General features: G+C 38.9%; 1 protein-coding gene across 5 annotated transcripts in view; it reads left to right on the top strand.

Annotated features, from left to right (window-relative positions):
* Positions 1-24,167, top strand: part of LOC139749000 (inositol polyphosphate-4-phosphatase type I A) — a 229,840-nt gene extending 205,673 nt beyond the window's left edge. For all 5 annotated transcript variants that reach the window (XM_071662368.1, XM_071662367.1, XM_071662366.1 and 2 more), the window contains 8 exons: positions 456-1,979; positions 4,412-4,536; positions 12,605-12,778; positions 14,474-14,609; positions 16,518-16,644; positions 19,878-20,009; positions 21,923-22,058; positions 23,892-24,167. In XM_071662368.1, coding sequence (XP_071518469.1) covers positions 456-1,979; positions 4,412-4,536; positions 12,605-12,778; positions 14,474-14,609; positions 16,518-16,644; positions 19,878-20,009; positions 21,923-22,058; positions 23,892-24,024 — 2,487 coding nt within the window. In that variant the 3' untranslated portion in view covers positions 24,025-24,167. The remainder of the gene's footprint in view (positions 1-455; positions 1,980-4,411; positions 4,537-12,604; positions 12,779-14,473; positions 14,610-16,517; positions 16,645-19,877; positions 20,010-21,922; positions 22,059-23,891) is intronic.
* Positions 24,168-24,506: the final 339 nt, after the last annotated feature.

Genomic DNA, 24,506 nt, shown 5'->3' with positions numbered 1-24,506 from the left:
TCTGTCTGTGTACCCATTACATTATCACAATAACTCAAAAATGATACATGTTTCAAACTTCATATGTACATCATAGTTACCCCCTTTGGAGATGACGAACTGATTAGGATTTGGGACAAGTAGCTGTATAGGTCTGAATATTCATTAGGAAAACTTAATTTTATTCCAGGTGTTTTAACTCAGGAGTGCTGGATGATGTGAGGCTCAGATATATGACATGTATATGTAAGACAGAAACGAATATCATGACAGATTTTTGAAAATTGAAGAGGGCATAAATTTTTTCTTTTCTTTTTACTTTTCACTTTTGGCAGAACAGAATTGAGTGGTTTTGTTGTATATAATGATTTCTTTTGTGAAAACTTGAATGTTATTGATAGTTTTTATATTAAAGCAAAATTTATTGGCAACTGTTGTTGTGAACTCAAGATTGATTATATGTTTTCAATTTTCAGACACGCTCTCTTCTGAATATCATTGAACCCTCATTGGTGGAAGAAGCATTTGAGTTCTTGGACCAGATTCGAGTGCCTCAAAATCCATCACGTATTCTTACTCTTGCAACACGTACCTATTCATCATACAATATAGCTGGATATTTAAGCCCTGAAACAGCCTTAGATATGGAGTTAATGACTCCAGATGTTCCCCATAAATCGGATAACAGATTCAATGACACAGAGAGGGTTAGTTGTACACTTGTGACTGCTAAAGAGATTGATATTATGAGTAGTCAGGAAAACAGTGTGTATAGACCAACTGATGAGCCAGAACCATGGGATCTAATCCAACTGAATGTACAGGCTAGTGTAATGTGTCTTAGTAGTAAAATAAAAACTTTTTGTAACAAAATGAGTGAGGTTAATGACAGAAGAAAGTTAGAGTGTGATTTGTCTGATGAACCACAAAGTGAAGTGCAGAAATGTATAAAAGATGAAAATATTGATAATAGACAAAAAGATAGTTATTTATTGAATAGTGTTAATGAAAGAACCAGTCCAAGTAAAAACAAAGTGTCTGTAAGTGAAGCACAGAATATTAGCTCAAATCTAGTGGCTCAAAACCAAGGTCTTATTTCTTCTTCTGTTGGTTCAGATTCAAGTCAAGTCTCAGGGAGGTCTATGTCATCTAGTCTGGGTGTTGCCAGAACCAATGAAAGTCAGCGTTCCTCTTGTTCTGCAACACCTGATGTCTCTCCATGTGAAGAAGACAGTGGCATTGGTCTAGAACGTGTTGCAAGTGAAGTTGAGAGAACAGATTGTATAAGTGAAGGTGGCCTCTCTGTGGATGAAGAAAGAAGAGAGGAGCTTCTACCCCTTGACAAAACTGAGGTAAAGCGAGGAGAAAGAGATGAATGTATTCAGAGCAGTGACTCCCGCTATATATGTGACAGTACTGGTGTAAAATCTAGTAAACTAGAATCCATTATGGAACAAAGTGTTGAAGATTTAGGTACTTCAGTTGAAGGAGATTCAAAGACTGAAAATTACAGTAATAAGATTTTATTAGAAGAATCATTACATAGTGTGAAAGAGGATATTTCATTTAATAAGGAGAAAGATGTACAGATGAAGAGTGTTAGGAACAGTGATAGTTTAAGTGACAAAGTGCACAAAGAGCTTGATGGGGACAACAGAATAGATAAAGAAGAGAATGAGAGGGACATGTATAATTCTAAGAATATATGTAGCTGTGTAGAAAAAGAAAATAGAATTAGAAATACAAATGAAGAAAGGTCAGTTCAAGAGTATTCAGGCAGTGAAGTAGTGATGCAGTCTAGAAATGAGCCAAACACTCCAGATAATGTAGACTGGGTAGGAGAAGTTCGACCAAGCATGAAAAAGTTAAGACAAGCAATGGATGGACTAATGCGTACTGCACGTCTTGTACACAGTGTTTTTCGTCTGCAACAAACTCCAGAAGCTGCACAACAATCTCATAGTATCAAATATAGGAGAGACATATGCTTTTCACAGGCAGTAAGTAATTTACTGTTTTGTTGTATGTTAGCACTATTTTGAGAGAAGAAACAAAAATATTTATTGTATCTCCTCTGGATATGTATGTTTATTTGAAAACTTGATTTCATTTACACAAAAGGAATTTATTAGTCATGAGACACCACCTCATGACCTCTAATATATGTTATACAGACTTTTGAATTTCTCAGTGCAAGCAGCATTTACTTACTCATCTCTTAGTTTGTCCCATATGTCCAATACACTATTATTGAGGAAATGTTTCCAGTCATCCTTGTTCACACTAATTCTGTCCATTTTCTTTTTGTGTCTTCATGCATTGGAATTTTTTAAACTTAAGAAAACTGGCTGATGTTACCTTATTTTGACTTTCACTGAATGTGAGCTTGCCTCCCATATTTACCCTTTATCCTCCTTTCTTTTATTGTGGGTAGTATTAGAGCTTTGCTCTCCTCTTAGAAGTTCACTGCTTTTACTACTGACACTCATTCTTTATGATTTTGTCTAGCAGCTCTTTGTGTACCTGCAAGTACTGATGACCAAGCTGGTGGTGCATATCATAACTTGCATCATATACACACCCTCTTTTTTTACTTTTACATAATTTAGAATTGAGTGAGGAAAGTTTGACAAAGAGGATATATGTGTCAGAGGTGGAGAGAATGAGAAGTGGGAGACCAAATTGGAGGTGGAGGAATGGATTGAAAAAGATTTTGAGCAATCGGGGCCTGAAAATACAGGAGGGTGAAAGGCGTGCAAGGAATAGAATGAATTGGAATGATGTGGTATATTGGCATTGACATGCTGTCAGTGAATTGAACCAGGTCATGTGAAGTGTTTTGGGTAAACTATGGAAAGTTTTGTGAGGCCCGGATGTGGAAAGGGAGCTGTGGTTTTCGGTGCATTACATGACAGCTAGAGACTGAGTGTGAACGAATGTGGCCTTTGTCGTCTTTTCCTAGCGCCCGATCAAGTATAATGAAATAATGAAATGATTTACAAACATGACCCTGTGTTTTCCACTCTCTTCCATTGAAGTAATATTCACTTCATCGTAGAATTCCTCCCCTGACACTTACTGGGAAATTCAACCCACCAGTTTTCTTTGGGAGAATGTGAAAGGCCTTCTGTCAGTTTAGGAATGCTTATTTCAGTTACCATTCTGTTTTATCAAAGATGTTACTTATTTTCAGATTGAAGTTCTTGATATTCTTAATGCATTATCACATATCTTTAGATTTTTGTTCACTGTGATAGAGATTGTCCCCACCTGCCAGAAAATCTTTTATTTGATTTCTAATTATTTTTTCCATTGGCTTGTAAAACATGTTGTTTGTGAATTTGACGTCTACCTCCCTGTCACCTTTCTTGAAAGAGATAGGTACTTCATGTGCTGTATTCAAAGAGATAGATACTTTTTGTGCAGTATTCTATTCTCATTGTGCTTCAGTCTCATTGAGCAAGATCTAGAGCAGCATTGTAAGTGGCCTTTGTAAGTTTATGGTACTGGTTAGCATGAAACTTTTCACTAATACTGTTCTCTCTTTCAGTCATTTTACTACCTCCAGTCTTCATTCTGACAATTTTTCCTTTACAGATGATATCTCTGATGAAATTATATGATGATGCTTAGTAAACCTTTGATTTGTCTGCATTATTTATTTCATATTTCCTTTATGTCTCTGTAGTGAAATTACTGTACCATTAATCACTTCAAACCTTCTTATACCATTCAGATTTTACCTAAGATCTGTCCCCTGCAATTTTTCCATAATGTATCTCTGTTTTCCTTTGCATGCTGACCTCTCATTTTTGATAATTCATATTTCTTTTAATTTTACCCACTGTCTTTCCCTAACTGTCCTTAGCCATTTCCCTATTTCTTTGTTATTTATTCGAGTTAGCCTTTATCTTATTTTACATATACACAGAAAGATAAATTTTTCAACCTATTTGATAGTTTTTGTTGCTATTAATGGAAAAACACAGAACTCCCCAGGATGTCATTTTACATATTCTCCAAACTTTTGACTTTACCATTTCATGCTGCTAGTAGGGTGACATTCTTCTTATTTAAGAGTTTAATTATCCTAAGACCACTGTATACAGTAAGATTACATTGAGGCAAGTGAGTAGAACAAATTCTCTCTGCCTGTAAATATCTTGACCAAAACATTAGACATATCTGGTGCAAAGCAATTTCCTAATGCAAGTTATTGAAATTCTTGTTATATGTATTACAACTATGGAAATTGCATGAGCTGTACGCTTTATGGTATCTTTGTTTTTTGTTTATGTAATATGGAAATCCAAAGTGATGTTTAAGTGATAGATATCATTCATCATACTTTAAAAGAATGTTTGCTGTGATTATTTAATGGTCAGATTAATCTGGGTAAATGTATAATATACTATTTGTTGGTTTCTTTTAGCTAACATCACTTGTAACCAGTCTTATGACACGCCTGTGGTGTAGGAAAGCCGATCCACTATTTGTGACAGTCTTAGCTCATTTGGGACCACTTGCTGAATTTGAGTGCCTTGTTTCTTGTCATGGGTAAGTTCTAATTTCATTTATGTAGATTTTAGTTCCTGCTAAGAATATCAAAATAAATGTATTTATTAGACTTACTTTATAATTGTTTCTCAATGTGATCTTCCTATCATGTTCTTAGATGTAAGTGATTCAGGCATTTTGGCTTCATTCACAGTGATTGCCTGTTATGCTCTCTCTGTTTCTCCATCTCTCTACATTGCTTTGCATGTGTAACTATTTGGTACAGTATGCCCGGGGGTATCATGCTTACAGTGGGTTGAATAAAGGCCTGTGAAGCTGTCGTGGTACACCATGGAGAAGTCTGTTGGGTTTGGCTGTGAACGGAAGGCTATGGTTTTGGTACATTATACATGTTGGCTAAGAGAGTGGGTGTGGGTAAATTAGGTCTTTGTTCATTTGTCCCATATAATACCTGCCTAGAATGGGAGAGGCAATTAGTTACATAAAAGAGAAAAACTCTGTTTCTTAAATGTCATAGCTTAATTTTTGGGTGACATTTGTTTTATTTTCACCCACAAAACTGGCTTTTAAGATGTGAAATGAACAATGGAGAACAAATATGTTACAGTGAAAATGCCTTATGATCAGTTATTTATGTAACCCCAGGACCCCATTTGTTGGATATCTTCAGCTTTTAGGCTGCACACTAAATCTGCCTGTAATCACAGATAATCCCTCCCTCCAACATACACAACATAGATAAAAGAATCATACTCTATCATAGTTAGAACAAAGGCCATAAGAGTAAAAATCTTTTTAGTAAATAGCCTTGTGTGTCTATCATGATAGTTCCTTCAAAGATGACCATGACCATTAGGTCATCTGGGATAAACCATTGAAAGGTCTGAAACCACAGGGAGCTGTGGTTTCAGTGCATTACACATGACAGCTATAGACTGAGTGTGAATGAGTGTAGGCTTTTTTCACCTGTTTTTCTGGCACTACCTCTTTGAAGCAGGGGATAGCGATGCTGTTTTCCTGTAGGGCAGGGTAGCACCAGGAATGGATGAAGGCAAGCAAGTATGAATATGCACATGTGTATGTAATGTCTGCATATGTGTATGTATATGTATGGATATGTTGATATGTGTATGTATGTATATGTGTGTATGTGGGCGTTTATGTTTATATTTGTGTATATGAGTGGATGGGCCGTTCTTCATCTGTTTCCTGGCATACCCCGCTGACACAGGAAGTGGCAATTATGTATGATAGATAAATAGATTAATGAATGAATGTATATATATATATATATATATATATATATATATATATATATATATATATATATATGTGGCAGTTGAGGGAATAATTGGTATACATGGGGTGTTCAGTGTTGTATATGGAAATGGTGAAGAGTTTGTAGATTTATGTGCTGAAAAAGGACTGGTGATTGGGAATACCTGGTTTAAAAAGTGAGATATACATAAGTATACGTATGTAAGTAGGAGAGATGGCCAGAGAGCATTATTGGATTACGTGTTAATTGACAGGGGTGCGAAAGAGAGACTTTTGGATGTTAATGTGCTGAGAGGTGCAACTGGAGGGATGTCTGATCATTATGTTGTGGAGGCTAAGGTGAAGATTTGTATGGGTTTTCAGAAAAGAAGAGTGAATGTTGGGGTGAAGAGGGTGGTGAGAGTAAGTGAGCTTGGGAAGGAGACTTGTGTGAGGAAGTACCAGGAGAGACTGAGTACAGAATGGAAAAAGGTGAGAACAATGGAAGTAAGGGGAGTGGGGGAGGAATGGGATGTATTTAGGGAATCAGGGATGGATTGCACAAAAGATGCTTGTGGCATGAGAAGAGTGGGAGGTGGGTTGATTAGAAAGGGTAGTGAGTGGTGGGATGAAGAAGTAAGATTATTAGTGAAAGAGAAGAGAGAGGCATTTGGATGATTTTTGCAGGGAAAAAATGCAATTGAGTGGGAGATGTATAAAAGAAAGAGACAGGAGGTCAAGAGAAAGGTGCAAGAGGTGAAAAAGAGGGCAAATGAGAGTTGGGGTGAGAGAGTATCATTAAATTTTAGGGAGAATAAGAAGATGTTCTGGAAGGAGGTAAATAAAGTGCGTAAGACAAGGGAGCAAATGGGAACTTCAGTGAAGGGCGCAAATGGGGAGGTGATAACAAGTAGTGGTGATGTGAGAAGGAGATGGAGTGAGTATTTTGAAGGTTTGTTGAATGTGTTTGATGATAGAGTGGCAGATATAGGGTGTTTTGGTCGAGGTGGTGTGCAAAGTGAGAGGGTTAGGGAAAATGATTTGGTAAACAGAGAAGAGGTAGGAAAAGCTTTGTGGAAGATGAAAGCCGGCAAGGCAGCAGGTTTGGATGGTATTACAGTGGAATTTATTTAAAGAGGGGGTGACTGTATTATTGACTGGTTGGTAAGGTTATTTAATGTATGTATGACTCATGGTGAGGTGCCTGAGGATTGGCGGAATGCGTGCATAGTGCCATTGTACAAAGGCAAAGGGGATAAGAGTGAGTGCTCAAATTACAGAGGTATAAGTTTGTTGAGTATTCCTGATAAATTATATGGGAGGGTATTGATTGAGAGGGTGAAGGCATGTATAGAGCATCAGATTGGGGAAGAGCAGTGTGGTTTCAGAAGTGGTAGAGGATGTGTGGATCAGGTGTTTGCTTTGAAGAATGTATGTGAGAAATACTTAGAAAAGCAAATGGATTTGTATGTAGCATTTATGAATCTGGAGAAGGCATATGATAGAGTTGATAGAGATGCTCTGTGGAAGGTATTAAGAATATATGGTGTGGGAGGCAAGTTGTTAGAAGCAGTGAAAAGTTTTTATCGAGGATGTAAGGCATGTGTACGTGTAGGAAGAGAGGAAAGTGATTGGTTCTCAGTGAATGTAGGTTTGCGGCAGGGGTGTGTGATGTCTCCATGGTTGTTTAATTTGTTTATGGATGGGGTTGTTAGGGAGGTGAATGCAAGAGTTTTGGAAAGAGGGGCAAGTATGAAGTCTGTTGTGGATGAGAGAGCTTGGGAAGTGAGTCAGTTGTTGTTCGCTGATGATACAGCGCTGGTGGCTGATTCATGTGAGAAACTGCAGAAGCTGGTGACTGAGTTTGGTAAAGTGTGTGGAAGAAGAAAGTTAAGAGTAAATGTGAATAAGAGCAAGGTTATTAGGTACAGTAGGGTTGAGGGTCAAGTCAATTGGGAGGTAAGTTTGAATGGAGCACAACTGGAGGAAGTAAAGTGTTTTAGATATCTGGGAATGGATCTGGCAGCGGATGGAACCATGGAAGCGGAAGTGAATCATAGGGTGGGGGAGGGGGCGAAAATCCTGGGAGCCTTGAAGAATGTGTGGAAGTCGAGAACATTATCTCGGAAAGCAAAAATGGGTATGTTTGAAGGAATAGTGGTTCCAACAATGTTGTATGGTTGCGAGGCGTGGACTATGGATAGAGTTGTGCGCAGGAGGGTGGATGTGCTGGAAATGAGATATTTGAGGACAATGTGTGGTGTGAGGTGGTTTGATCGAGTAAGTAATGTAAGGGTAAGAGAGATGTGTGGAAATAAAAAGAGCGTGGTTGAGAGAGCAGAAGAGGGTGTTTTGAAATGGTTTGGGCACATGGAGAGAATGAGTGAGGAAAGATTGACTAAGAGGATATATGTGTCGGAGGTGGAGGGAACGAGGAGAAGTGGGAGACCAAATTGGAGGTGGAAAGATGGAGTGAAAAAGATTTTGTGTGATCGGGGCCTGAACATGCAGGAGTGTGAAAGGCGGGCAAGGAATAGAGTGAATTGGATCGACGTGGTATACCAGGGTTGACGTGCTGTCAGTGGGTTGAATCAGGGCATGTGAAGCGTCTGGGGTAAACCATGGAAAGTTGTGTGGAACCTGGATGTGGAAAGGGGGCTGGGGTTTCGGGCATTATTGCGTGACAGCTGGAGACTGAGTGTAAACGAATGGGGCCTTTGTTGTCTTTTCCTAGTGCTACCTCGCACACATGAGGGGGGAGGGAGATGGTATTCCATGTGTGGCGAGGTGGCAATGGGAGTGAATAGGGGCAGACAGTGTGAATTGTGTGCATGGGTATATATTTATGTGTCTGTGTGTGTATATATATGTGTGTACATTGAGATGTATAGGTATGTATATTTGCGGGTGTGGGCGTGTGTGTGTGTACATTGTGTATGGGGGTGGGTTGTGCCATTTCTTTCGTCTGTTTCCTTGCAGTACCTCGCAAACGCGGAAGACAGCGACAAAGCAAAATATATATATATATATATATATATATATATATATATTTTTTTTTTTTTTTTTTTTCTTTTTATACTTTGTCGCTGTCTCCCGCGTCTGCGAGGTAGCGCAAGGAAACAGACGAAAGAAATGGCCCAACCCCCCCCCATACACATGTACATACACATGTCCACACACGTGTATACATACCCACACAGCTTTCCATGGTCCACCCCAGACGCCTCACATGCCTTGATTCACTCCACTGACAGCACGTCAACCCCTGTATACCACATCGCTCCAATTCACTCTATTCCTTGCCCTCCTTACACCCTCCTGCATGTTCAGGCCCCGATCACACAAAATCTTTTTCACTCCATCTTTCCACCTCCAATTTGGTCTCCCTCTTCTCCTCGTTCCCTCCACCTCCGACACATATATCCTCTTGGTCAATCTTTCCTCACTCATTCTCTCCATGTGCCCAAACCATTTCAAAACACCCTCTTCTGCTCTCTCAACCACGCTCTTTTTATTTCCACACATCTCTCTTACCCTTACGTTACTTACTCGATCAAACCACCTCACACCACACATTGTCCTCAAACATCTCATTTCCAGCACATCCATCCTCCTGCGCACAACTCTATCCACAGCCCACGCCTCGCAACCATACAACATTGTTGGAACCACTATTCCTTCAAACATACCCATTTTTGCTTTCCGAGATAATGTTCTCGACTTCCACACATTTTTCAAGGCTCCCAAAATTTTCGCCCCCTCCCCCACCCTATGATCCACTTCCGCTTCCATGGTTCCATCCGCTGACAGATCCACTCCCAGATATCTAAAACACTTCACTTCCTCCAGTTTTTCTCCATTCAAACTCACCTCCCAATTGACTTGACCCTCAACCCTACTGTACCTAATAACCTTGCTCTTATTCACATTTACTCTTAACTTTCTTCTTCCACACACTTTACCAAACTCAGTCACCAGCTTCTGCAGTTTCTCACATGAATCAGCCACCAGCGCTGTATCATCAGCGAACAACAACTGACTCACTTCCCAGGCTCTCTCATCCCCAACAGACTTCATACTTGCCCCTCTTTCCAGGACTCTTGCATTCACCTCCCTAACAACCCCATCCATAAACAAATTAAACAACCATGGAGACATCACACACCCCTGCCGCAAACCTACATTCACTGAGAACCAATCACTTTCCTCTCTTCCTACACGTACACATGCCTTACATCCTCGATAAAAACTTTTCACTGCTTCTAACAACTTGCCTCCCACACCATATATTCTTAATACCTTCCACAGAGCATCTCTATCAACTCTATCATATGCCTTCTCCAGATCCATAAATGCTACATACAAATCCATTTGCTTTTCTAAGTATTTCTCACATACATTCTTCAAAGCAAACACCTGATCCACACATCCTCTACCACTTCTGAAACCGCACTGCTCTTCCCCAATCTGATGCTCTGTACATGCCTTTACCCTCTCAATCAATACCCTCCCATATAATTTACCAGGAATACTCAACAAACTTATACCTCTGTAATTTGAGCACTCACTCTTATCCCCTCTGCCCTAGTACAATGGCACTATGCACGCATTCCGCCAATCCTCAGGCACCTCACCATGAGTCATACATACATTAAATAACCTTACCAACCAGTCAACAATACAGTCACCCCCTTTTTTAATAAATTCCACTGCAATACCATCCAAACCTGCTGCCTTGCCGGCTTTCATCTTCCGCAAAGCTTTTACTACCTCTTCTCTGTTTACCAAATCATTTTCCCTAACCCTCTCACTTTGCACACCACCTCGACCAAAACACCCTATATCTGCCACTCTGTCATCAGACACATTCAACAAACCTTCAAAATACTCATTCCATCTCCTTCTCACATCACCACTACTTGTTATCACCTCCCCATTTACGCCCTTCACTGAAGTTCCCATTTGCTCCCTTGTCTTACGCACCCTATTTACCTCCTTCCAGAACATCTTTTTATTCTCCCTAAAATTTACTGATAGTCTCTCACCCCAACTCTCATTTGCCCTTTTTTTCACCTCTTGCACCTTTCTCTTGACCTCCTGTCTCTTTCTTTTATACTTCTCCCACTCAATTGCATTTTTTCCCTGCAAAAATCGTCCAAATGCCTCTCTCTTCTCTTTCACTAATACTCTTACTTCTTCATCCCACCACTCACTACCCTTTCTAAACAGCCCACCTCCCACTCTTCTCATGCCACAAGCATCTTTTGCGCAATCCATCACTGATTCCCTAAATACATCCCATTCCTCCCCCACTCCCCTTACTTCCATTGTTCTCACCTTTTTCCATTCTGTACACAGTCTCTCCTGGTACTTCCCCACACAGGTCTCCTTCCCAAGCTCACTTATTCTCACCACCTTCTTCACCCCAACATTCACTCCTCTTTTCTGAAAACCCATACTAATCTTCACCTTAGCCTCCACAAGATAATGATCAGACAACCCTCCAGTTGCACCTCTCAGCACATTAACATCCAAAAGTCTCTCTTTCGCACGCCTGTCAATTAACACGTAATCCAATAACGCTCTCTGGCCATCTCTCCTACTTACATATATATATATATATATATATATATATATATATATATATATATATATATATATATCCCTGGGGATAGGGGAGAAAGAATACTTCCCACGTATTCCCTGCGTGTCGTATAAGGCGACTAAAAGGGAAGGGAGCAGGGGGCTGGAAGTCCTCCCCTCTCGTTTTTTTTTAATTTTCCAAAAGAAGGGACAGAGAGGGGGGCCAGGTGAGGATATTCCCTCAAAGGTCCAGTCCTCTGTTCTTAACGCTACCTCGCTAATATGGGAAATGGCGAATAGTATGAAAGAAAGAAAAAAAAAAAAATATATATATATATATATATATATATATATATATATATATATATATATATATATATATATCTTTTCTTTCAAACTATTCGCCATTTCCCGCATTAGCGAGGTAGCGTTAAGAACAGAGGACTGGGCCTTTGAGGGAATACCCTCACCTGGCCCAATATGTATATATTTATTTTATTTATATGTATATTTATTATACTTTGTCGCTGTCTCCCGCGTTTGCGAGGTAGCACAAGGAAACAGACGAAAGAAATGGCCCAACCCCCCCCCATACACATGTATATACATACGTCCACACACGCAAATATACATACCTACACAGCTCTCCATGGTTTACCCCAGACGCTTCACATGCCTTGATTCAATCCACTGACAGCACGTCAACCCCAGTATACCACATCGCTCCAATTCACTCTATTCCTTGCCCTCCTTTCACCCTCCTGCATGTTCAGGCCCCGATCACACAAAATCTTTTTCACTCCATCTTTCCACCTCCAATTTGGTCTCCCTCTTCTCCTTGTTCCCTCCACCTCCGACACATATATCCTCTTGGTCAATCTTTCCTCACTCATTCTCTCCATGTGACCAAACCATTTCAAAACACCCTCTTCTGCTCTCTCAACCACGCTCTTTTTATTTCCACACATCTCTCTTACCCTTACGTTACTTACTCGATCAAACCACCTCACACCACACATTGTCCTCAAACATCTCATTTCCAGCACATCCATCCTCCTGCGCACAACTCTATCCATAGTCCACGCCTCGCAACCATACAACATTGTTGGAACCACTATTCCTTCAAACATACCCATTTTTGCTTTCCGAGATAATGTTCTCGACTTCCACACATTCTTCAAGGCTCCCAGAATTTTCGCCCCCTCCCCCACCCTATATATACATTGACATTTGAATTTGGAAAAGCAGCTGTGATTTTTTTTTCCAGAAAAGATGAAGGTATGTTAAGTGACATGGTTGTAGCAGTGGAGGACCTTGGTACTGTGGAGTTTGTTATGGTGTCTTCAGCTGGACCTCAAAATGGTGGACGTACACGAAGTGAGGGGGCTGCCCCCCCTCCACCATCATATGAGTTGCCCATGCCACATGTCTCAGGGAACAGGTACCTTTAAGAGATTAAGCACTGAAATCCTAACTTTATTAAATATAGCTGGGTTTTTTATTAATTTTCTATATGATGCATATTTGTAGTCCATTTCCTTCCACCATGCTTTTCAAAGTTAAACATGCTCCTGTAATCTTTTTCATATACTTATATTATATCCCAGATTGCAGTCTTTAACATATCCTACCATCAAATACTCATATTCCATAGCTCTTTTCTTCCACTTCATCTTTAGGTACATTACAGTTAATCATAACTGATATACCTAAAACAGTACTCTGTTTTTATTTGCAAACTAGCAACTGTTCTTGGCAAGTGTGTATGACATTGTTTTTTTGGCATATTGTTTCCACTTTTTGTCTCACCCATAATTTTTCCTGCATTACTATGTTTAGTGTATACACTGTACTGCTTCTGGCTCACAATGAATCCCATAAAAGTGATGTTATTGCCATTTTCTGCTCATTGGATAGTTGCATGGTATTCCATTACCTGTTGTGTCCCTGCCGCTCATCTTTTACTTGGAGTGTTTGAAATAATGATGAAAATTAAGATAAACTTTTCCATGAAATGATCTTTTTTTTTGATCTAGTGATTTGTTGCTATAAGTTTTGATTGATTAGTTTCAACAAATTTCAGTATTATTCTCTACTGGTGTGTTGCTGTGAGTTTCAGCAGATCAGCTCGATCGACTGCTTGTCAAAAGTGGTTTCTTAAGGCTCTGTTTTGACCCTTGGCTCTTCCTTTTCCCTATCACTTCACTTTTAATCATTCATAATTATCTTTTCTGTGCTGATACTGTAACTGTAATTGGCATTCTTTAGCTTCTTTTAAGTACCAACCCTCCTCATTTGGTAACTTTGTATCTTACCTTACTTCAGTTACTTGTCAGCAGGTCTTGGAGAGCAAACAGCAACTCTCTGTGAGGAATTTACTTTGATTAAAGTCATTTGTTCTAAAACCCACCCCCTTCCTATTTACATTAGATACTGTATTATGCTAGTGGACCATAAGGATGCAGCCACATTGTGCAAAGAAGAATGTGCTTAAATCAGTGAGCATTTTTCACTACAGTATATCCTTTGTTGAATCAAGTGATATTTAACATACTTTATAAGATTATCTTAATTATAGAGTGTCATGAGCTGTGTCTACTTAAACATGTATTTTATCACAAATATCTAAGTATGTTTTTAATGTATTGTCAGTTCATGCAAACAGCTCATTTCTGTTTGAAGATAATGTCATACTGCAATCCAAGTACAGATTATGTGCCACAGCAGCACTGTTAAACAAAATTTTGTTAGTGTTTATTGTTGGCCTTAGGCCCTTTACCTTGACTTCTTCTTAGTCCCTTGACCAGTATTCTTGGATTGGTGTTATGATTCTGAAAGGTAGAATATGACAACTTGGTTGTCTGGAAAAAAGTAACCTATGACAGTGGGTATACCGTAGCACTCATGGCCACATCTAATCTCAATTGAGTGAATATAGCTTGCATCTTCATGTAAAGATCAGCAGAATACATGTAAAACTTTTTGTGTTCCAAATGTTCTGCTTTACTTTGCAATAATACTCTGAGAATAGGAATTCTAATTATTTCATGTACTGCCTAGGGATCCCCTAAGTTAATTAAGACAGTCATACAAAAAGTTATGTATGCAGGACCCCTTATTCATAGCTCATTTTCAGATGTGGATTACGAGTAGTGTTGCCAGTGCCTGAGCATGTGTTAAGCCTCCTTCCAACTCCAAACTCTCAACAACCAAGTGATCCTCCAAGTTTTTGTGTTACTCCAGTGCTGTTTAATATTGGCATCAATGAAGAGGTTAGATACCAAAAACAATGCTATTGGAGATAATTACAGACAGATGAATGTGGTTTTGCACATTTTTAGCATTACACTTTACGAAGAATTATCTTTTTATGAACTTAAGACTTGAATATCATAATGCCTTCTTTCACCACAGCTTTCATTTCTGCAAGTGTAACTTTCATCTAAGTATGCTGTATTGAGTTGGTTACAAGGAGCCTTCCACCCAATCTTTATTGTATAAGGTCGATTTTGTGGTTTTGTAACCAATGGTGTCTTGTTTCATTTTCCATTTTTGTTTTCCCTCTGTAATTTGATTTTTCAAAATACAATGGAAAATATACATATATCCTTTATTCACTTTCTTGTTCTATATGTTAATCAATGCTAATATGGCATTTACTCACCTTCAATATTGCCCTCTTTACTACCTCATGCAGACAGCAGTGAGACTATTTAGCTTTGCAGAGACAATCTACTTGACAAAACATATCACTCACAGTGAATTCTGTACCTTACCCTCTTGCCAGTTCTTGTGTCATGCAGCCTTTTCAGACTAATGCTTTGATTCTTGAACTACCACACAGGGCATCCTTGGTATTGTATAAGGAGGGAATGAGATTTTCCTTTTGACATCCATGCTCCTTGACTGTTCTGGAACTTTTTTCATTTATAAGTGGCATTAGATACTGGTCTTTACAGACCCTTGATAAACTTATGTGGGCAGTATTGGGATTAATTACCTTTTATTTTATGTTGGAGGCTCCAGTCACAGACAGAAGTCCACATCAAGGGCAGGCCTTAATGGAAGTGTAGATGTTAATGAAGGGAAAAAGAAGTGACAACAGGAAGTATTACAAATTTTGGAGGAAGTGAAAAAACCAGTCTTTTGAAAAGTGCAAGTTCATAGTTATTGGGAAAGACATAAGAGGGTAGTGAGTTCCAGGGCTTCAAGGTGTATGGAAAGAGACATTTATCAAAATGACCTACCCTTCAGTTGCCAATGGCATTACAGTAATCTTGTGATGCAGCAGCTTGCTAAGTATTGTGTGGCCTAGCTAGTGGTGGAAGCACTCAAGCAGCCAGCTCTCAGGAGCAATAGCTGTAGAAGCTGGAAAGTATACCAGTATTACAGTGTAGGGCAAGTGGATCAAGTTTTGAAGTTAACCTGGGAGAGGTTAATAGCCAGACTGCTTTTAACTCAACTCTGACAAGGAAAGATGTAGAGCTAGAGCCACCCTAGATGTGAGAGCAGTACTCTGTACAAGGACAGATCATTCCTTTGTATAAATGTAGCAACTGTTCAAGAAAAAAAGTTTTGACATATAAACAGGACTCCCATTTTCTTAGAGGCATACTTAGCTATTTCCATGATTTGGGGTTTCAAAGATTGAGTGGATGTTACAGTAATGACAAGTATGTTCATTGAGTCTTGAGGTGGAATTATAGAACTGACAGAGGAGAGAGGAAAGTTGTGATGAATTTTCAAAAAGAAACTGGGTCTTAGAGGCATTAAAGTTGACCCTGTTGAGATATCCTGTCCAAGCCTGAGTTTATTGAGGAAGTTGTGTGAAGATGAGATGCAGATTGAATGAGAGAAGAAGAAGCAGAATTGAAGGATGAGAAGGAATGCAGTGTTGAATTGTCAGCATGTGATTGTGTTTGGTAATTTGTAAAAGAAAGGAAATCTTTGATAAGATGAGAAATAGTGTAGCGTATGGGACAGATCTTTGACGGACACCACTGTTGATGGGGAAAGGAGGAGAAGCTGATCCATTTGCAACCATGTAGATAGATTGGCCAGAGAGGGAGCTAGATATAAGGGAGCAAAGTGAGGTGGAGAAGCCAAGAGAGGGGATTTAAATTTAACAAAATAAAAACTTTTTTGCATCTCATATCTTTTAATGTCTTTTCCTGAAATAGGCTACCTTAGCGGAGAAGCTGGGCACAGATGGTCCTCAAATGCGCAATAACCAAGACAGTTTTGAGAGGTTATCACAGTATTATCACCGCTTTAAAAAGCTTCCTCTGCCACAGGAGAACAGCAGAAGTAAGTATTAGATAGAATTGTATTAGAGTTATGCTTCTTATGGTAATCTGGATCATATGACATCAGAACTATACACTGAGGTCTGTAGTTATGGCAGTCTTGGAGGTCTTATTCAAGAAGATGTAGAAATGATGTTTATTTTGTGTCTATTGAGCTTGTTTGTTGATTTTCAAATTGTAAAGTAAAGGTAAATATGATTTGATTTTATTCACAGGTACAGCATTATAGATATATATATAAAAAAAAACATATATATATATATATATATATGTGTACGTGTAGGAAGAGAGGAAAGTGATTGGTTCTCATTGAATGTAGGTTTGCGGCAGGGGTGTGTGATGTCTCCATGGTTGTTTACTTTGTTTATGGATGGGGTTGTTAGGGAGGTGAATGCAAGAGTTTTGGAAAGAGGGGCAAGTATGAAGTCTGTTGGGGATGGGAGAGCTTGGGAAGTGAGTCAGTTGTTGTTCGCTGATGATACAGCGCTGGTGGCTGATTCATGTGAGAAACTGCAGAAGCTGGTGACTGAGTTTGGTAAAGTGTGTGAAAGAAGAAAGTTAAGAGTAAATGTGAATAAGAGCAAGGTTATTAGGTACAGTAGGGTTGAGGGTCAAGTCAATTGGGAGGTGAGTTTGAATGGAGAAAAACTGGAGGAAGTGAAGTGTTTTAGATATCTGGGAATGGATCTGGCAGCGGATGGAACCATGGAAGCGGAAGTGGATCATAGGGTGGGGGAGGGGGCAAAAATTCTGGGAGCCTTGAAGAATGTGTGGAAGTCGAGAACATTATCTCGGAAAGCAAAAATGGGTATGTTTGAAGGAATAGTGGTTCCAACAATGTTGTATGGTTGCGAGGCGTGGACTATGGATAGAGTTGTGCGCAGGAGGATGGATGTGCTGGAAATGAGATGTTTGAGGACAATGTGTGGTGTGAGGTGGTTTGATAGAGTAAGTAACGTAAGGGTAAGAGAGATGTGTGGAAATAAAAAGAGCGTGGTTGAGAGAGCAGAAGAGGGTGTTTTGAAATGGTTTGGTCACATGGAGAGAATGAGTGAGGAAAGATTGACCAAGAGGATATATGTGTTGGAGGTGGAGGGAATGAGGAGAAGAGGGAGACCAAATTGGAGGTGGAAAGATGGAGTGAAAAAGATTTTGTGTGATCGGGGCCTGAACATGCAGGAGGGTGAAAGGAGGGCAAGGAATAGAGTGATTGGAGCGATGTGGTATACCGGGGTTGACGTGCTGTCAGTGGATTAAATCAGGGCATGTGAAGCATCTGGGGTAAACCATGGAAACCTGTGTAGGTATGTATATTTGCGTGTGTGTGGACGTATGTATATACATGTGTATGGGGGTGGGTTGGGCCATTTCTTTCGTGTGTTTCCTTGCGCTACCTCGCAAATGCGGGAGACCGGAAAAAAAAAAATATATATATATATATATATATATATATATATATATATATATATTCTTTTTCGCCATTTCCCACATTAGCGAGATAGCGTTAAGAACAGAGGACTGGGCCTTTGAGGGGATATCCTCACCTGGCCCCCTTCTCTGTTCCTTCTTTTGGAAAAAAAAAAAATGAGAGGGGAGGATTTCCAGCTCCCCGCTCCCTTCCCTTTTAGTCACCTTCTACGACACGCAGGGAATACGTGGGAAGTATTCTTTCTCCCCTATCCCCAGGGATAATTTTTTTTTTCTTTGCTTTGTCGCTGTCTCCCGCGTTTGCAAGGTAGCGCAAGGAAACAGACGAAAGAAATGGCCCAACCCACCCCCATACACATGTATATACATATGTCCACACACGCAAATATACATACCTACACAGCTTTCCATGGTTTACCCCAGACGCTTCACATGCCCTGATTCAACCCACTGACAGCACGTCAACCCCGGTATACCACATCGATCCAATTCACTCTATTCCTTGCCCTCCTTTCACCCTCCTGCATGTTCAGGCCCCGATCACACAAAATCTTTTTCACTCCATCTTTCCACCTCCAATTTGGTTTCCCACTTCTCCTTGTTCCCTCCACCTCCGACACATATATCCTCTTGGTCAATCTTTCCTCACTCATTCTCTCCATGTGCCCAAACCATTTCAAAACACCCTCTTCTGCTCTCTCAACTACGCTCTTTTTATTTCCACACATCTCTCTTACCCTTACGTTACTTACTCGATCAAACCACCTCACACCACACATTGTCTTCAAACATCTCATTTCCAGCACATCCATCCTCCTGCGCACAACTCTATCCATAGTCCACGCCTCGCAACCATACAACATTGTTGGAACCACTATTCCTTCAAACATACCCATTTTTGCTTTCCGAGATAATGTTTTCGACTTCCACACATTCTTCAAGGCTCCCAGAATTTTCGCCCCCTCCCCACCCTATGATCCACTTCCGCTTCCATGGTTCCATCTGCTGCCAGATCCACTCCCAGATATCTGAAACACTTTACTTCCTCCAGTTTTTCTCCATTCAAACTTACTTCCCAATTGACTTGACCCTCAACCCTACTGTACCTAATAACCTTGCTCTTATTCACATTTACTCTTAACTTTCTTCTTTCACACTCTTTACCAAACTCAGTCACCAGCTTCTGCAGTTTCTCACATGAATCAGCCACCAGCGCTGTATCATCAGCGAACAACAACTGACTCACTTCTGACTCAGTCCCCAGGGATAATATATATATATATATTATAAACGCCCATACATGCATATGAAGCCTCTGGGGTAAACCATGGAAAGGTTTGTTGGGCCTAGATGTGATAGAGAGCTTTGGTTTTGGTGTATTACACATGACTGCTAGAGACTGACTGTGAACGAATGTGGCCTTTTTTTCTGTTTTCCTGGTGCTACCTTGCTGAAGCGGGGGGTAGCGATGCTATTTCCTGCATGGCGGGGTAGCAACAGGAATGGATAAAGGCAAGCAAGTATAAATGTGTACATGTCTATATATGTATATGTCTGTGTATGTGTATGTATGTATATGTTGATATTCATATGTCTGTATATGTGCATATATGGGTGTTTATGTATATATATGTGTATATGAGTGGCTGGGCTATTCTTCTTCTGTTTCTTGGCGCTACCTCGCTGATGTGGGAAGCAGCGATTAAGTATAATAAATAAAACAAATGAACACTTATTCTTTTATCAATAGAGTGATATGTAATTATTAGAAACTGTGTAAAAAGTTTTTGTGAATTCAATTTCCAGGAGTGCCATCCATGGGAAGTGAAGTACCACTTGTGGATCTGATTGACAAATTAGGGGTTGAAGTAGTGTCTCAAAGGAGCAAGAACCCAAATGTTCTCTACTTGGCTGCACAGTGTTGTCGTGCAATGGCAGGTAAGGGCTAGTGATGTACTGTACTGCCTTGGGTATGTTTTTATGATTTTGGAAAGTTATAGTGTGATGACTTTCATTACTATGGACGTATTAAAGGTATTAAGGTTTAGATGATGAGAGAATATGAATTGTGTATGAGGTGTTTTGAGTGTTGATACTACTTGCAGCTCAGTTACAGACTTGTTTTATTTGATATGAATACACAGAATAGATAAGACGAAGAGCTTTTATGGTTTGTTTCTGGTGAGAGAGAGTACAAATTTTTATGAGTTCAAAATTATGATTTTCTGGCCTATATCAACAGATGATGGATTTTATGATATTTTGCACGGATTTAAACTTTTCCCCTATGTAATGAATATTTAGCCCCAGAAAGGATAGTAAGTACTATTATTTTGATCATGTGTGATCTTTCTTTTATAGCATTGGAAGTGGTAGTTAGGGTGATTGTTGCTTTTAATGGTGAATTGCCACTTCTCATGCTAAAAGTCAAGATGATTGTTCATCATTGAAATAAAGTTTATTTTATTTATTATGCTTAATCGCTGTTTCCCACGTCAGCTAGGTAGTGCAAGGAAACAGATGAGGAATGGCCCAACCCACCCACATACACATGTATATACATAAACGCCCTTACATGCACATATACATGCATATACATTTCAATGTATACATGTATACATTTCAGTGCATACTTACATATACATACACAGGCATATATATATATATACACATGTACATATTCATACTTGCTGTCTTCATCGATCCCCACCACACATGAGATAGCATTCCTCCCCTCCAGCGAGGTAGTGCTAAGAAAAAAGAAAAAAAGGCCACATTTGCTCACACTCAGTCTCTAGCTGTCATGTGTAATGCACCAAGATCACAACTCCCTTTCCACATCCAGGCCTCACAGCCCTTTCCATGGTTTACCCCAATTATATTGTCATTTATGGGCTTAGACTTTCATTTTATGAGGGAAATATCAAAATTATATATGAAAAATCAAATAGCCCACCAACTTGATGAAACAGGTCAAAAAATTATAATTTCTGACTTGAAAAAGGTTTAAATGGTATGTAGAGTCAGTAACGAAAGGTCAGAAAGGTCATTACATGGTCAGTAAGGAATTACTTGTGGTTTGTCTGAAACTATGACGTCTTGGTGTCTTATTTATGTTAGCATGGTGGTATACTACATCCGTTAGTTTTGCATTTTTGCTGTTTAAAGATTAAGTGTGGACAGTACACTAAGAAAGATAGAGAGTTGAGAGTTTAGGGAATGAAAGTGGAAAATGTTCTTTAGGAAAAAGTTGTCCTGTTTTATCCATTCACATCAAACCAACTCATTCCATCCTTTTATGCCAGTGACTCTTCTGACTGATCAGGCCAGAATACTCAGAAGCCTCATTTACTCCATCCTTCCATCTCCCCTTGGTTTCCCTCATGCCCTTGCTTCCTGCAATTCTGACTCTTAGATCCTCCTAATTATTCTTTATTCACTCATCCTCTCATATGTCCAGACCATTTGAGCACATCGTGCTTGGTTATCTAAAGCAGTCTGCTTGCTACCACATCTCTCACTTACACTGTATTTCTTTCAACAATCAATCCATATTGCACCACTTCCTCACTCATTCTCTCCTTATATCCAAACCATTTCATCACCCTCTTCTGCTCTCTTGACTGCACTCTTTTTGTTTCCACACATCTCTTGAACCCTTTCATAACTTACTCAATCAAACCACCTCACACCACACATAGTCCTCAAACACTCTATTTCCAACACACCCACCCTCCCTATACAACTCTATGCCTTGCAACCGTATAACATCATTGTAAGTACTATGTCTTCAAATATACCCATTTTCTTGAAAGTTTGCATTTGTTTCATATGTTTGTTTTGGTTCTTAGGTCTGCGCTTTGCCTCTTGCAAAAGTGGTAAGGATCGCACAGGAATGAGTGCAACACTAGAGCAAGCTAACATATTAGCTGCAGAGTATGATTTGGCTGAAACAGAGTTTCAGCGTGCTCTCAATTGTATGAGAAGGTAAGTTAGAGGTGCACCCCCTGAATATTTTGATTATCTGTGTGCACTGTGCATTATTAGCTTTGTTCTAAAACTGTTATTCATTAGCATCATGTATGAACATTCTCTTCATACTGTTGAAATTTTTTTTATTAATGTTGTAGTATTTTTGGAGAATATGAGCATTCCCCCATGGAGTCATAGTAAGAGTTATTCAGTAACACAGCTATAATTTCTATCCCTGGGGATAGGGGAGAAAGAATACTTCCCACGTATTCCCTGCGTGTCGTAGAAGGCGACTAAAAGGGGAGGGAGCGTGGGGCTGGAAATCCTCCCCTCTCGTTTTTTTTTTTGTTTTTTTCTAATTTTCCAAAAGAAGGAACAGAGAAGGGGGCCAGGTGAGGATATTCCCTCAAAGGCAAAGTCCTCTGTTCTTAACGCTACCTCGCTAACGCGGGAAATGGCAAATAGTTTGAAAGAAAGAAAAGAAGCTATAATTTCTATTCTTTTTCTTCTTACCCAAAGTTACCAAAAGATTCCATTAGTATATGTCTATTTATAGAGTAAGTCCATTCCATGAATTAGGATTTGGCATTCCAAAATCTCATTTAGACATTATGATCTTCATATATTTCACAAACTCTTGTAATCCCTCTAACTGTTCCTAGACTATATCTGTGGTCATCCAATACTCCTGCTTGCTATCACCTGACTTAGATATGCTATTTTTGTCTGTGCAGTAGAACATCAGAAATCTAGGCACCATAGATTTGAAAACTTCAGAAACATAGAGAGCTTTGTCAAAATTTTGTCAAGATAAGATTTCATTTTTGAGGAGTTACTTTTCATAATCCTGTGAAATCTACAAATATTGTAGTTTTGTGCATTTACCTAGTTTGAGAAAAGTAACCCAAGAGTATTCTACCATTCTTGTGAGGCAGCTTAGGTCATATTTATTCAGTACATAGTAAGTTAGACTTTTTGACTGTGTTTTTTTAACTACTTTTCTGAAATTCAGAAAAATGGAAAAATCTAGAGGTGTCCAGGTTTGAAACATTCTGGAATCTTTATCTTGTATCTGTGATCATTTATTCCTTCCTTCCACATTCTCTTTACTTCATTTGTTGCCTCTTTCAGAACTATACATTTATTTCAAAATAAGTAAAAAATTTTGTCTTTAGCTACTTTGACGCTCATTATATGTATCTTTATGTGTTGCTTTCTGTGTATCTCTTTATTAAAGTTATTGAATACATAGCAATGTAGGCCTTTTAAGTGTTTTTTGAATACCCTGTGAAATCCAGAAAAATGGAAAATCTAGCGATGTGCAGGTTTGAAACAGTCTGGAATTTTTGTGTTGTACCTGTGTTCATTTATTCATTTCTGATACATTTTCATTTTTTATTGTCTTTCCAACCTAGACTCTATTAGGTACTCCTTTCAGAATTATATATTGAATTCAAAGTTAGTCATTCATTCTTATACAGACAAGTACAGAATGTCTTTCATTACCTGCACCTTTCTGTATATCTTTCTATCTGTCTGTTTCTCTTTAAGTATCTCCGTTTCTCTATATCTGTCTGTCTGTAAATCTTTTTCTCTTTGTCCGTATTTATATTTATAATGTTTCTGTCTATCTATCTGTCTGTCTACTTCCAGTGTGTCTGTATGTGTGTGTCTCTCTCTCTGTATATTTATCTGTATACATACATGTAATATTTTTAACCCTTTTGGCACAGTGCTGCTCACTTTAAGGTGCCACTGGACTTCACCTGGTTGTGATTGCATTGTGAGTGAAGAGTTACCTCATTGGAGACTATATCATTGTAACTTGATGTAATTCTTTTATTTCAGTGAAGGTACACGACTTGAAAATTGCCAGAAGAATACTGGGTCACGAAAGTATGCCTTTTCTGCCATTAATCTGACGATGTTTCCTCAGCAGTATCGCCCTCCCTCTGGCACATATGGATCCAAGATAACCTAATAAACTGTAAATATGTACAGTTTAACTTGTTTGTCAATAAGTTGTTGATGATGGATATTTTTTGACCAATATTGAATTCCAGTTAATCAGTTTTACTTTCATATAAACATACAAGAAGTTATGCATTAAAATTTATTGTGAAATATTAAAGTTGTAAGTACAATCCCTGTCCAGCAGTAACTCAAGAAAGTTTAAAGAATGTGTTATTTTACAAAAGGCTTGGTTTGAAGAAATATGTAATCCTATTAGTTTTGTGAAAGCAAAGAGAAGATTGTTAAATGAAGGAAAAACACCGAATTTATGTAGAATAACTGGTCTTCATTGATATGTGCAGGTCTGTCAGTGACAGTAAATCATTTTAGAATTTAATTCACTGATTTATTGGATATTCTATGCCAAATTTTTTTTTATTTTTATTTCTTAAGAGCATGGGAATGCTTACAGAAAAATTTCTTTTTAAGAATATTTTTGATATAATTAAT

The sequence above is a fragment of the Panulirus ornatus genome, chromosome 6 (assembly GCF_036320965.1).
Source record: "Panulirus ornatus isolate Po-2019 chromosome 6, ASM3632096v1, whole genome shotgun sequence".
In the NCBI taxonomy this organism is placed as follows: Eukaryota; Metazoa; Arthropoda; class Malacostraca; order Decapoda; family Palinuridae; genus Panulirus; species Panulirus ornatus.
This window is presented reverse-complemented; position numbering and strand designations above follow the sequence as displayed.